The following is a 12907-nucleotide window of genomic DNA, read 5'->3' as shown; positions in this document are numbered from 1 at the left end:
TAAGAAGACAGAAAAAAACACACTTTGTGATTTGGCCTAGATTTCCTTCTGCAGAGTTAATCGTGAACAGGAGGTAGATTTGAGGAGAAAGTTTGTTGTTGCTTATTTAAACAGTTCACCATGAAACACTCCCCAGACGTCTCCGGGAAAGTGTTTTTGTAGCTGGAGGCTGACACTGGGATAGTCCCAACAGGAGATTAGAAAAAAATCAGCTAGTCTCAGAGACGGTCAGTTTGACTCACTTGAAATGGACAATTCTTTGGGCAACATACCTACAAAAATCATCTCTACAGCTTTCTTAGAAAATGGTAGTGTGTAACTCCCTCCCCTTTCAAAATTATGATATACAAACTTTTACGTCTGCATTATGACCGAGAGGAAATATAGTTTAAATTGTGATTCTGATTAGATTTCCGTTTGTGGCATTTATCATAAACACGAGCTGTATTTGTTACCTAGCCAATACTTTGGTCATTTTTAATTATCGTGTTCAAAAGAAATCATTTTTATTTCCCACATGAAAAGAGAAAAATGACAGAGGGATATAGGATGCCTGATGGAATGAACCGGAATGCCCTGGTATGTACACAGAGCCTTATGATGTGTCAGGACATTTCCCATAACTAAGTATCCCTAATATGTGCCCACCAAAGGATGCTAACTGAAGTGCAATTCTAGCTATGATACTGCTTGGCTTCTGTGTAGCTTCCTATAGTTTATAAATCACACAAGATGGGCCTTTGGTATGATTTTCACTGTGATTCTAAAGAAGAAGTACAGTAGGCGTTACTTTCTTATTTAAGTTATGGTTCAGAGAGATCAACTGCCAACTCTTATCAGACAATGAAAACCATACAACTAAATGCATTTCCTTTTTTGCTTTGGCTTCTAGGGAGCTCAGACCTGAATTAAATATTCAGTTAAAGTGATTCTACCCACTTTAAAATACATTTGGCCCCAGTCATTTTTAAAGTATGTGAAATGGGTGGGGGTGGGAGGGAGGTTCAAGGGGGAGGTGACATGTATACTTATGGCAGATTCACGTTACACAGCAAAAATCAGCACAACACTGTAAAGCAATTATTCTCCAATTAAAAATAAATTTTTAAAAAGTATGTGAAATATTTTGTCTTGTTTGTGACATTATTATAAGGCTAATCAAAGTTATTATAAGTTACATTTAAAAAGTTAAGAAATCTGATCAAGGGCACTCAGCCACAGATCAAGTGGGAGTAGAAACCAGGCTGGGTTCAACTAAAGGGTCTTAAATAATTCTAACCAATCAGAGATCAATAAGGTGAAAATTCAGAGAATAACAACCTTGGAAAAGATAAAAAGAGAAAATTTCGTATTTCCGATAGTGTTTCCCATTCTACAAGTACACAAATCCCACAAGTCACATAGGTGAAAGAGTCAAACCTTATTAAATCTTATCTGGGAGGCCTGGTATCATAAAAGAAGAGAAGAGGAAGAGAACAGCAAATACTGAACAATTTTAATACGTGGTTCATTTTAGAAGACTCTGCAGAAAAAATACACGGGCACAGAAACCCCCTTGGACCTGAATAAGGATGTACATCCACTGGAAAAGAAGGCTGTAAACAAATGGAAAGTTTAGGAAACATCTTGGCAGCAGAAAAAAAAGAATATACCAGATGCAGGTTTCCAAACTGGTAATTCTGTTTTTCAATGAGAAAACTCAAGCCACTTTAATTGGCATGTTTTACTTTGGCTTAACTACAGGAGGAGAGCGGTGCAACACAGATTATTCATACGCCTCCTGGGAGCCCATTTCCTGTATCTAATTAATTCTGGTGTGTCTTCAGTTGTAATGAAAAAAAGCACTCTGATCATTCACAATGTAAAGAAACATTTAGCCCCTACATATATTAAACAGTGTGACTCTTAGAACCATGATCCAGGCTTGTTAAATCAGAAATGTGAATGGGCAACCATCAGTAGACTCCCCCGCCATCCAGACTGGCCACAGCCCAGACAGCAGCCAAATCCTCCACCAAATCCTTAGCTTGATAGGACAGATAAAACCGAGTGCCCCTCTCTCCTCTAGGGAATGACTTCCTTTTTAGAAGACGGTTCCAGAAAAATCGGTACTATTCAAATGTTCTAAAGAAACCAGGACCTCGCTGTGCAAAAAACAGTAGTAAACTGAGTTTTATGAGTTTCTATCACAAGCATATAAAATGCTTTACTGAAACGACCACTGAACTGGAAAAACTCAGGAAAAATTACCCTGAATTCCATGTGAACACTCATAAATCTACCCCCCTTTTCTCTCTCCCCAAAGCACATTCTGCATAAAATCCATGTTCTACATCAGCTTGCCTCTCTCTTTCATAGCAACTCACAATACCACATGTAGACCATCAAGCGTGCACTGAAAAATCTCCCTTTGTGAAGTTCTTGTTAGTGGCAGAGAGCTTTACAGTATAAGCAGAGTCCAGGCTAACAGACAAAGCTGACTGTTGCAAAGATATTACTAGGCATCAGCCCCAAAGGAAAAAGAAAGTGGAAAAGTGAAACGTAACACGGAGAAGAAAAACCTAGCCTGTCGGCGGAAAAAAAAACAAAAAAAGAAAACGATTTTGCAATTTTGGACTGGGTTCATACACAAAAGCAGACTTTTGGACAGACTCATTTTCAAGTTGGGTAAGGCTGTCAAGATCCGCCAACGCTTAATTTATTATTTTAATTGTACATAAAATTAGATGATACCCACCTGGGACAAGCCTAAATGTACAGAAGCTGTTTCCGAAATATACATGATTTTGCCATCAGAAGCTACCACAAAAACAAATCCATCCAAAGTCTGTAAAAGAAAAAGCATCAGGGTAAGAGACGATAGATGTTAGAGTTAAAGCTCGTCATCATACGGTCACCAGGATGGTGCAATGTATAAAATATCATAATCAACGTATATGGTTAAATGTAAAAACGGAGCCCTGGAGCCGTGAGACAGACATTAGGTTTCGTTCCCCAGCCAGGCTCTCAAATACTTTAAAAGGACTTTAAAAACAGTCTTACATCTACATCACAAAAATCATGCAAACATTTGAGAATTCCTATCAAGCTCAGTTTAAACGTAGTAGCTTTATTGTTGGGGTTATTTTAGCACTTAGCACAAATCCGGAGTTCTATGGTACTTAGGGGAAAATCTACCACTGTATAGACCATTTTATGTCATAATTGGCAGCCGTTTAAACCACTAGAACATATGCTTTATTTGCCACAATTTTCTAGTTATCCCTAAGTACCATTTGAATAATAAATTCTGAACACTCCCACTCCCCAGAAAATAAAAGAAAATACCCGGTTATTTTTAACAGACTATGTCTACAGAATTAATCATTTAAAATTTGCAAGAGATCAAACGACCTTTGCAAAATTCAGGGAGAAAAAGGATCAATTTCTGAACAATTAAAACCACTTAAAGGATATTCTGTTTTTTGCCAAAGTTGGCTAGCCCTCAAAAAAATAAAGTAAAATTATAAGACATAATTAAGTCAAATGAAAGGTAATGAGTGCATTTATGTGTGGCAAAGATAAAGGGACTAAATTATTTTTGAAAAAGGAAACTGCATTTTATTTACCCATTCATATTTTAGATCCAGAACTAAAGAAAAGCAATAAAGTTGGTGAAAGACCCATACAACCCACAACGTCGCCCCCATAAAAAATATTCCAAATTAATTTCTGGCCACAAATTCTATTTTTACAGCATGTAATTGAAACCAGATTACCTTTGGTTTTTCTAAATCTGCCCCCTCTTTGGAGGGGTGGTGCCTAAAAAAGAATGTAGAAGTGAAACTTGAAAGATATCCTTACATTCTGCTGTCTCAAATACAGTTTTGCTGCAAAAACTTCTTTGCCAACTGAACTATCATTAGCTTTCCTTGTGTTGAGCTTGAAATCAACACCTTGATCAGAAGCCCGACTTTCATGTTTCTAACTCAGCTACGAAATATTTTACCAACTAAACTCCTTTTCAAAGATACGAACCAGCGATTTCTAAAGTTATCACCATGTTGGCTCATTTTGGATTCTTAACTCCAAAATCATGAAAGAGATACATGAAATAAAATAATAGCGGCTGTATGAGGAAAAGAAAAAGGTTATATCATAATTAAATTCTGAACGTTGCCAGTAGTAGCTTAAAAAATAATACTCTTAATGGAAAATGTTGGTTCTGCCTTCAGAGCTGCAAATGACCTAATGCGCTTGCATGTATTAGCTGCAAAGCCGCCCATCCACAGACACACTCCGGAATTAAATGTACAGTGGAGAAACTTGGGGGCATTGACTTTGCCGCCAGGTTTTCAGTGGCGCTCCTTGGCACTTAGTTGTCCCTGATATTAGTGTCACTTGTAATACGAAGGAGCATCAAGCACGCAAAATAACCGCGCGCGGCCCTGGACGTGAGCCTGGGGGCAGCGCTCAGGCCGCGGGAAGGGCTCCAATAGCGCCATTCCCGGGCCGGCTCGCGCATCGCTCGCTCTATGTTGGAAAAGCCTCGGGTTTCAAACATATCCCGCGAGCTTCTCTTCCCCAGCGCATGCATTAAAAAAAAAAAAATAAATCACACTAGGGCATCTGGGGGCAAAAGAGTTTTGAACAGATCTGCTTTTTCGAAGCGCGGACCCAAGTCCCCGAGTTCCCAAGCCAACTTTTTTTTTTTTTCTAAGAAAACACAAAATAGAAGGAGGAAATGCAAAATAGCTCTTGGTAGGCATTTTTCGGTGGCAGAGACAAATGACGGGAGGGGGGAATGAATCGGGTCGTTGATGAGGCTCTGTAAAGGGCATTTGAAAGACTCCGAGACACCAGGCGTTGCTGTCCCCACCTAGCGCCAGCCCCGGACTTGGAAGTGGCCGGTCGTGCGCCCGGCCACTCCGCCCCGGCCCCAGACACCGCGGGGGGGTAAATCCGAGGTCAGGGCGGTTTAACAGCCCCGGGCTGAATGGCTGCGGGCTGGGGGCGCTAAGCGGCGGACCACAGACCAAGCCAGGGCTTCCTCGGTCAGCCAGGGGCGCCGCACCATGTCCTGAGCTGCCCCCACTAACAGCTGGACCACTTGGGTTGAACAAGGCTCCGACCCGTGTTGTGTGACCTCAGGCCTGGGGCTTAACCTTTCTGTGCCTCGACTTCTTCCTCTGAAAAAAATGCAGTTAAAAATAGAACACACTTCTAAGAGAAGAGATGATATAGTAGATTTAGAATAGAATCTGGCAGGCACTGAGCCAGCAGGCCAGTCAACTGCTGAGATTCAGTTATGGATGCTGTCTCCACTGCAGCTTCTCCAAACACACACCCAAGCATCAAGCACTCCATTGCTCTCTCTCTCTGGTTTGGAGTGTCCTGGGCCTTCCTTCTCTGGCTCCAGCGCTTGGCACTGTGTCAGGCACAGAGCAAGCGCTCTGAAACAGTGTGCTGAGGAAAGTCAAGTTGGAGAGGACTTCGCCCTTCCCCTAGGTCTCAAGGGCTAGAGAGTCCTGGGGGCAGGAGTTGAAAGGAGGCTAGGTGTGGGGTTGGCTGGGGGCTGGCTCGAGGTTGCACCGGTTGTGTGGAATCCACATGGGGCCCCAGCAGCACCCCCAAAGGAGCTGTGGGGAGTCTGTTGGCCCGAAGTCTGATCGCTGTTGACCTCTGCAGCCTGGGGGTTGGTCAATGGACCCTCCAGAGGCTCCGTGAGAAGGGCCCCCCACCCTGAAGACTGGCGTGGCAGGTCGGGAGGCCCCATGGGGCGCGGGCCAGGGGTGGCACAGCGCTTCTCCTCCCCCTCCCCTCGCGTGGTGCCCCACTACCTGCAGCAAGTGTGATCCCAGCTCCTTGGCGACACTGTCCAGGGGCCCCGCGCGGCTGGGCTGTCCCCAAGCGTCTCCTAAACCTGGACGGGAACCAAAGCAAACGGTAAACGGCAGCACCCAGCCAGCGACCTCCGCACCCAGTGCCCGCCCGCCGTCACCCCTTCCTTGGCCTTCGATCAAAAAGAAAAAAGGGCAGAGGAGAAACTCCCATGAAGGCCTCCAGGTCCAAGGCCGCCTGGCCCCATAGGTAGCTCCTCTGGGTCGCCCGCGGGCTCACCGCTCTCAAATTGCCGTTTTATTTGACATGCCACAAGGTAATCTAATCTGCTTTGAAATCGGCCATCCTCACTCGTATCCAAACAGGGATACGGATTAGACCAGTAAATATTCCCCCCAAAGGTACCTCCTCTCTCCCTCCCCTGCGAAGCTGGCACCTATGTATTTTCCCAAAGACAGAGCGGCCCAAACTTAAGAGTCCCAGCCATCTTAGAGGCATCTTTTCCGTTTTTTTGTGTGTGTGTTTTTTTTTTTTTTTTAAAAAAAAACCTTTTTCAACCTCCTGGAATCCTCCCAACTCCCTGACTTTTCAGCACCCCCCTCACGCACCCCAGAAGCATCGACCTTCTTCCAATCCAGGAGCCCCAACCTGGAAAGGGGTTCCCTGGGGGCTTCCCCAAGGTGAACTCCTAACTCACCAGCGGCCGGCAGGGGGCTGGACCGAGGGCTGGGAGAGCAGTGTATATACTAGACGGTAACTGGGAAGTGTTTGTTGTCACCCAATTGGGGTCTCGAAGCCCCTCTGCTTCTTAACTGTCCCCCAAGGCCTCTGGTGGCTCCCCACCACCTCCGGGAAGGCCACCGGTGTTGCAGAAAGCGCACCAGGGGAAAGGCAGCCCTGCTCAACAGAATATCCCTCTGCAGTGCCCTCGGCTCAGCAGGGGCTCCCAGGCTTTCTCTGCGGGAAGCAGGAAAGCCCGGTGAGATTGCAGCCTTCTTCCGGCGGCCTGGCCTGTGCAACGTGGCGAAGGCCGGTCACCGCTGTCTTAGCACCCTGCTCCCTCCCATCCGGGCTGCGACCCTACACAGTGAGCTGGGGGTCTTGCCTCCGGGTAGTCATCTCCTTCCTCCAGGGCAGACCAGCCCTCTGGCCGCAGCTCCTGGGAGTGTGGGGCCTGACACGAGGCCAGAGCAAATCTGAGGACCACTCCCAGGACGCACCTGGGTCTCCCCACTGTCCCTGCGGGGCACCCGGAGCACCACAGCTTCTGGAACTTTCAATCCCAGCGGGCAGAAAACGCACCCCTCAGTGCCAGGGTGCTGTAGGGCCCCCAGAGACACTGGAGACCCCTCTACCGGCCAATTCTACTAAGCAACTAAGAAAGGGGTGGCCTTTATGTCTCCTTGGAGGTTTACCCTGGTCTCCCCATATGGAATTGGTTAATTTTCGCATAGCCCAATTTCCCAAATACCATCACAACTCCCACCCCACTCCCCAGACCCCACCTCAGAATGGAATGGAGGTGTCTCTTTAACCTCAGGAAACCACTGTCCACCCCACCCCAAGAATGACCAAGGTGACCACAATACAGGGCCATCGGTGGCTCTAGGTGGCTCTACCGTAGGTCCTTCCTCCCCAGCACTCGAGAGCCTGCTGGTGCTGGCATTTACTCCATTTAACCGGAAATGGAAAGAACCATTTAAAGTCCTCGGGGGTGTGAATGAAGAAAAAAATATAATAAGGGTCCAGGAATTCTGATGTCTGCCAGTGGACAAACGCAGCTGGTTAACTGTCCTTTAGCCTACTCCTGGTCCCATCCCCTGGTCTGGGCCAGGCTACCTTTGCCTGGCTCTCTCTGGACAGTGGGCACAGTCCCTGGGCCTCACTCCTCATAACGTCTGGGTCTGAGAGACCTGGGGAAATCGGCACCTTTGGGAATAACCCCCCACACCAGACTGTCTCCTTGGAGGTTTACCCTGGTCTCCCCATATGGAATTGGTTAATTTCCACACCAGACTCCCCAGGTCTCCCCAAAGCCTTCCAGCCTCACACACCAAAGTGCATTGGCTATACAGGCCAACTTTCTGTGTAATTCAAATAGCTGGATACATCAAGAGAGCCTGTCCTCTTATTATAACGTTTCCTACGATTTCTCCATGCCTCCGCTTTGCCAGCGGAGATTTGGACCTGGCATGAGGGGGGTGGGCGGTGGGAGGCTCTCCTCAAACTTCACTGCCCCCAGGCCACCTCACAGGGTGATGGGGCTGCCAGCTCTTCCATTAGAAACCGCTGTGCGCGAGGCCTTTTCCCTGGGCCCATAAAAATCTACTTTGGGCTGGATGCAGAGACTAAAGAAGGTAAGGTTTGTAACCAAAAAAAAGAAAAGAAAAGAAAACCATCTTGTTACCAAAAGCCATATATACTCCTGAAAAAGTAAGGTGCTGGATACGTGATCCTTATTTGGACCTGACAGACAGCTTTGCTTGTTAGAAAAATGAGGGAAGCGTGTAAGAAAAGACTGGGCTGAGCTCCTCCAGGTTTATGTCTTTGGCGGTCTGTCTTGCCTGATTCTGGGAAATCCCTGTGCCGTACCAATGACTGGAGCAACTGGGGTTCCCAACCTGGCCTTGGTTTCCAGCCAGGGTTTGGGGTCCCCCTTGCCCGACATGTGTCGGCAGAGGGGGGCACTGTCTGATGCTGGGAATCTAGATGGCCAGGCCATGGGGGGTGGGGGTCAGCCATGAGGTCACAGGGAAAGGGAGACAGGTATCCCCTTTCTCCCCCTGCCTCCAAGGCTTTGTGGGTGACCCTGTACCCGCACTCAGAGGGCTACTTGGTTTCAACCCTGCCAGGTCCAGCCTGCCAGTGTGAGTCATTAGTCGCTCAGTCTTGTGTGACTCTTTGTGACCCCATGGACTGCAGTCCGCCAGGCTCCTCTGTCCATGGGATTTCCCAGGCAAGAATACTAAAGTGGGTTGCCATTTCCTTCTCCAGGGGATCTTCCCGATTCAGGGATCGAACCCAGGTCTTCTGCATCGCAGGCAGATTTTTTTTTTACCATCTGAGCCACTTGGGAAGCCCGCAGAAGCTGCCTGAATATGGTCTCTCCTCTCTGGGTGCTCACATAGTCAGTCAACATACAGCTTTTGAAAGAGCACCAGCTGTGCCTGGGTGCAGGTCACAGGCCATAAACACCAGATCACATAAATAAGTCTGTTCCTTGGTGAGGCGAGAGACTGGAGGGGTTCCCTCACTGTGAGATCAGGTCTCACCCTCTCAGATGAAGGGACACACACGTGGGGACCCAAAGGAGGCAGTTAGGTTTGCTCCTCTGGACCCAGCAGCCGAACCCACTGTATCCAGTGACCAATGAATGGGTCTGGACTTGGGTAAGAACTTCCTGGACCGCTGGTGATTCTCACAGTTCCCCCAGGGCAACCTTGGGTATTGAAAATGGGTGTAATTTAGTCCTTTCTCGGCCTTGGAATGGTTTGTTGTCACTGGGCTCCCTGAAAATCCTGGCCCTAGAACTCTCTTCTAAACCAACAGCTGCACAGCGGCGGAGAGTGGGTATTGAGGGGAGCGGGGTTGGTAAAGACGTCCCAACGGAGCCTGGCTCTGGGTCGGGGTAGGGGAAGGGGGGTTTCCAGCCTGTCCTACTTGGCCAAGAGTCAGTGTTGTACCACGTTCAGACTACAGACAAATGGAAGCGACCAGCGGCCTTGGACCTTGTTGTCCAACGCTTACACCTTGAAGGATGGGGGATGAGGCCTCGTGGCCAGCGAGCGCCCCGCCAGGCTTCCGGCTGCACGCCCCGAGCTCCCCCAGCCAGTCTAGAGCGCTGGCCACCACCCCCCCAGGTAAATCTGAGCGCCCCCAAGCACCAGGGCCCCACATCTCTGGAGTTCCCATCACCGCTGCCGGAGTCTCCTGCTCCGCCTCTGTGAGCGTCCTCCTGGAGCACAGCCTGGCAGATTTCCAAGTAGAGATCGAGAGAGAGGGTTGTAAAAACCTACTTTATTCTAAAAAAATATGTCTACTTAAAAAAAAAAACAAAACACCGTACATTATTTCGGGCTGCGGTAGAGAAAGGCCTTGGATCTGTGACCCCAGGTCGGTTTAGGGTGCGTTTCTCCTTACCGAACCCTCAAAATCAAAGCATTTCCATTTCCAGCAACTGTTTCTAGGACAGCACCGACCCCAGCCCTCTCTTGGCACTCAGGTGTGTTGGGGCGGGGCGGGCAGGAAAAGTTCTGAACCCAAACCCAGACAAATCCGGCCACTGGAATAACGCAGACCTCCAACCCCAGTTAACTGTGTGTGTGACAAGCTCCCTTCTCTGGAGTAAAAGGTTGTCACGTGTGCTGTGGTCCCTGCCTCTCTCTCGCGCCCTCACCTGTCTGGGATCTTGGGGGGGTGGGTGGTGGGAGGAGGGGCTTTGTTCTCTCCCCATAACCAGGCTGTTTCCAGCTCTGCTCCTGCTCCTCAACTGGGGACGTGAAGCCAGCCTCTTCCGCAAGAGCTTTCTGGACAAGTGTCCAGAAGGAGGCCACCCCCTGGGAACCCCGGCTCCCAGGAAGGGGGGCCTTAACCCCGAGCTCTCCCAGCTCTGACCCCAGCCTCCCCAGGCCCAGCACGCATCACCAGACGGCAGAATAATTTTGCGCTATATCCTGCCTGGCGTGGTCACCAGGCAGCGATGGCCCCCCTAGGTGCATTCTGTGTTTCCAAAGCCACCCCCCTTCCCCTGAAGGGAAGGCCACAGTGCCAAGAGGCCAGGTAGACCCTGCGCCCTGGGAGTACCTGGCCTTCCCACCCACGTTAACCCTCTAAGCTTTCGATTCTGAGTCCTTGCCAAAGCCGGCCTGGCTCCTATGCCCTCTTGCCTGCCCATCTACCTCACCACTTCTCAGCTTGCAGTTAAAGGGGAAGAACTGGTGGGGACCCAGAAAACAGCTCCTCTTCCAGCTCCAGGCGGTGAGTCCCAGAAGTCTGCCCAGTGGGGCCGAAAGCATTCAAGCCGCACCTGGCCGGGGCAAAGCAGCGAGCTCACAGGAAGAACGCAGACTGGAGGAGGAACACAGTCCGTATCCACCTGCCTCCTCATACCCCATCCCAGGAAACTTGCGCAGCCATGGAGTTGCTAATGGGCCCATTTTACAGACAAGAAGACCAAGGCCCAGCAGTGCAGCCTGACAGCATCGAGCCTTGGACCAGCTGTCTGGGCTGCCAGCACCGTCCAGCTTGCAGACCGGCCTCCCCCGGAGTGTCCACCTGGCTCCAGTCGCCTCTCCCTGTCCCCACGCTGGGGTGTCTCCTCTTTCTCTCCTTCCACCCATCTCAGGATGAACAGAGCTGAGGCCGGCAGCCTCTCCAGCACTGGCCTCCCCGCTCGCGGCGGGCAACGCCTGCCGGGTCCTCGCCAGGTGAGAGGGGATCTGGGGAAAGGCCCTCCCAGCTCTGGCCTCAATTTCCTCAAATGCAAAGTGTTAGTCTGAGATCCCCGTAGTTCCTTCAGCCTGTGCTATTCATGTGCTAACTCCCTTAGTCCTAACGTGGCCTCTAGATTCTTCTTCCCCCGGGGATCTCGCCTGCTCCTGGGTCACCCAACAGCAAGGGTGTTTCCGTATCTTTCCGTTTGCCCTGAGACCCGGAGCAGATCCTGGAGCTCCCGCCGCATTGCAGGAGTAGGGTGGTCCTGAAACCTCCCTGAAGCCCTCCTCGAGATCCCTGGTGGTTCCACCAGCCCCCATCCCAGCCCCGGTACCACCTCCTGGCGCGGTCCCTCCCGAACAGGTTAAATCCATTCTGGGTGCTACTTCCGCACTCTGGCCCTTCTGAGCTACCCGAGAGGTGAACCAGTTATTTTGCACAATTGAGGTCTTTCTAAACTCATCCTTTTCTCTGCCCCAGGCACCTCTTCAGTCCCAGACTCACTTGGGGTTGGGGTGGGGGGTAGTGTTGCCACCAGAACAGCAGGCCCTAGGTCTCTGAGCCCAGGGAGGAGTCCCCCAGGCTACTGCCCACCAGGCAGGCCAGAGGCCCGCCGCACCCCTCCCCGCGTCAGCACTGCAGGAGCACTGGGTTAGACCACTTCCTGCTCCCTGTTTTGGATGAACTGGGACCCCCCATAGGTCCAGGACTATTTACCAAACTCCAGGACCAAACTGCAATCCCCGACCACTCCTGGAGTTCCAATCTGGATGGTCGCCACCCCCCCAACCCCGACAGAAGACGCACAGATCACTAGGAACAAAACACAGGGGCCTGTGCTCAGGGGCCAGATCGCAGCCCGCCCACCCTTGTAGCCAGCTCTAGGCTCAGTTGTCTCAATCCTGTCGGACTCTTCTGTGACCCCATGGACTGCAACCCACCAGGCTCCTCTGTTCATGGGATTTTCCCAGGCAAGAATGCTGGAGTGGGTTGCCATGCCCTCCTCCAGGGGAAGATCTTCCCAACCTGAGGGATCAAACCCCAGTCTCCTGCATTGGCAGGTGTTTTTGTTTTTGTTTTTGTTTTTGTTTTTATCTCGCTGAGCCTCAGGGCCAAGAAATTCTGGGCCCCAAGGCCTGGAGACTCACTTCCCAGAGCTGGAACCTGCAGCCTCAGTTGAAGTACTTGTAGCAGCAGTCCACCCACCAGTTCCCAATTAGTAAGCTGCTTTCCTGGAAATCGCCAAACAACGAATGGCCTGCAAGTTAGCCCCTTTCTCCGGACCTCAGTTTCTAACTCAGTTCTGACTTGCTTAAAAATCATTTAACCTTGGGATGGGAGAAGAAGCTTCCGTCCCATCTGGACTCTGCACCTGCTTTGTAGCATGCGGATTACTGACTGGCTCACTATGGCAAACCAGTTGCCATCCCTCCTCCCTGGGTTGGAAGGAAACTCGGCTTTTACAAAACCTAATTCTCCTCTAACTTTCACTGAAACTTCAGCAGGAAAGGAATCACCTCTACTTCGGTGGAAGGTCGACAAGATAAGCGACCACCGCCCGCCCACCACCGCAGCTCCCAACGGGAGTCGAGTCGAGTTGGGGGCACCCGGCGGGGGGAGGGAAAGGAAGAGAACTTTCCCTTCCAAGAGCTTG

General features: G+C 50.1%; 1 protein-coding gene across 1 annotated transcript in view; it reads right to left on the bottom strand.

Annotated features, from left to right (window-relative positions):
- The window catches only part of SIM2 (SIM bHLH transcription factor 2), a 51260-nt gene that overhangs the window by 36107 nt on the left and 2246 nt on the right, over positions 1-12907 (bottom strand). The window contains exons 2-3 of the mRNA XM_081573092.1: positions 5820-5902; positions 2738-2827 (exon numbers count right to left, since the gene is read on the bottom strand). Coding sequence (XP_081429218.1) covers positions 2738-2827; positions 5820-5902 — 173 coding nt within the window. The remainder of the gene's footprint in view (positions 1-2737; positions 2828-5819; positions 5903-12907) is intronic.

This window comes from Giraffa tippelskirchi, chromosome 2 (assembly GCF_054371585.1).
Source record: "Giraffa tippelskirchi isolate mGirTip1 chromosome 2, T2T-mGirTip1v1.2.pri, whole genome shotgun sequence".
Taxonomy (NCBI): domain Eukaryota; kingdom Metazoa; phylum Chordata; class Mammalia; order Artiodactyla; family Giraffidae; genus Giraffa; species Giraffa tippelskirchi.
The sequence above is the reverse complement of the archived record's forward strand: the minus strand, read 5'-3'. Positions and strand labels throughout refer to the sequence as shown.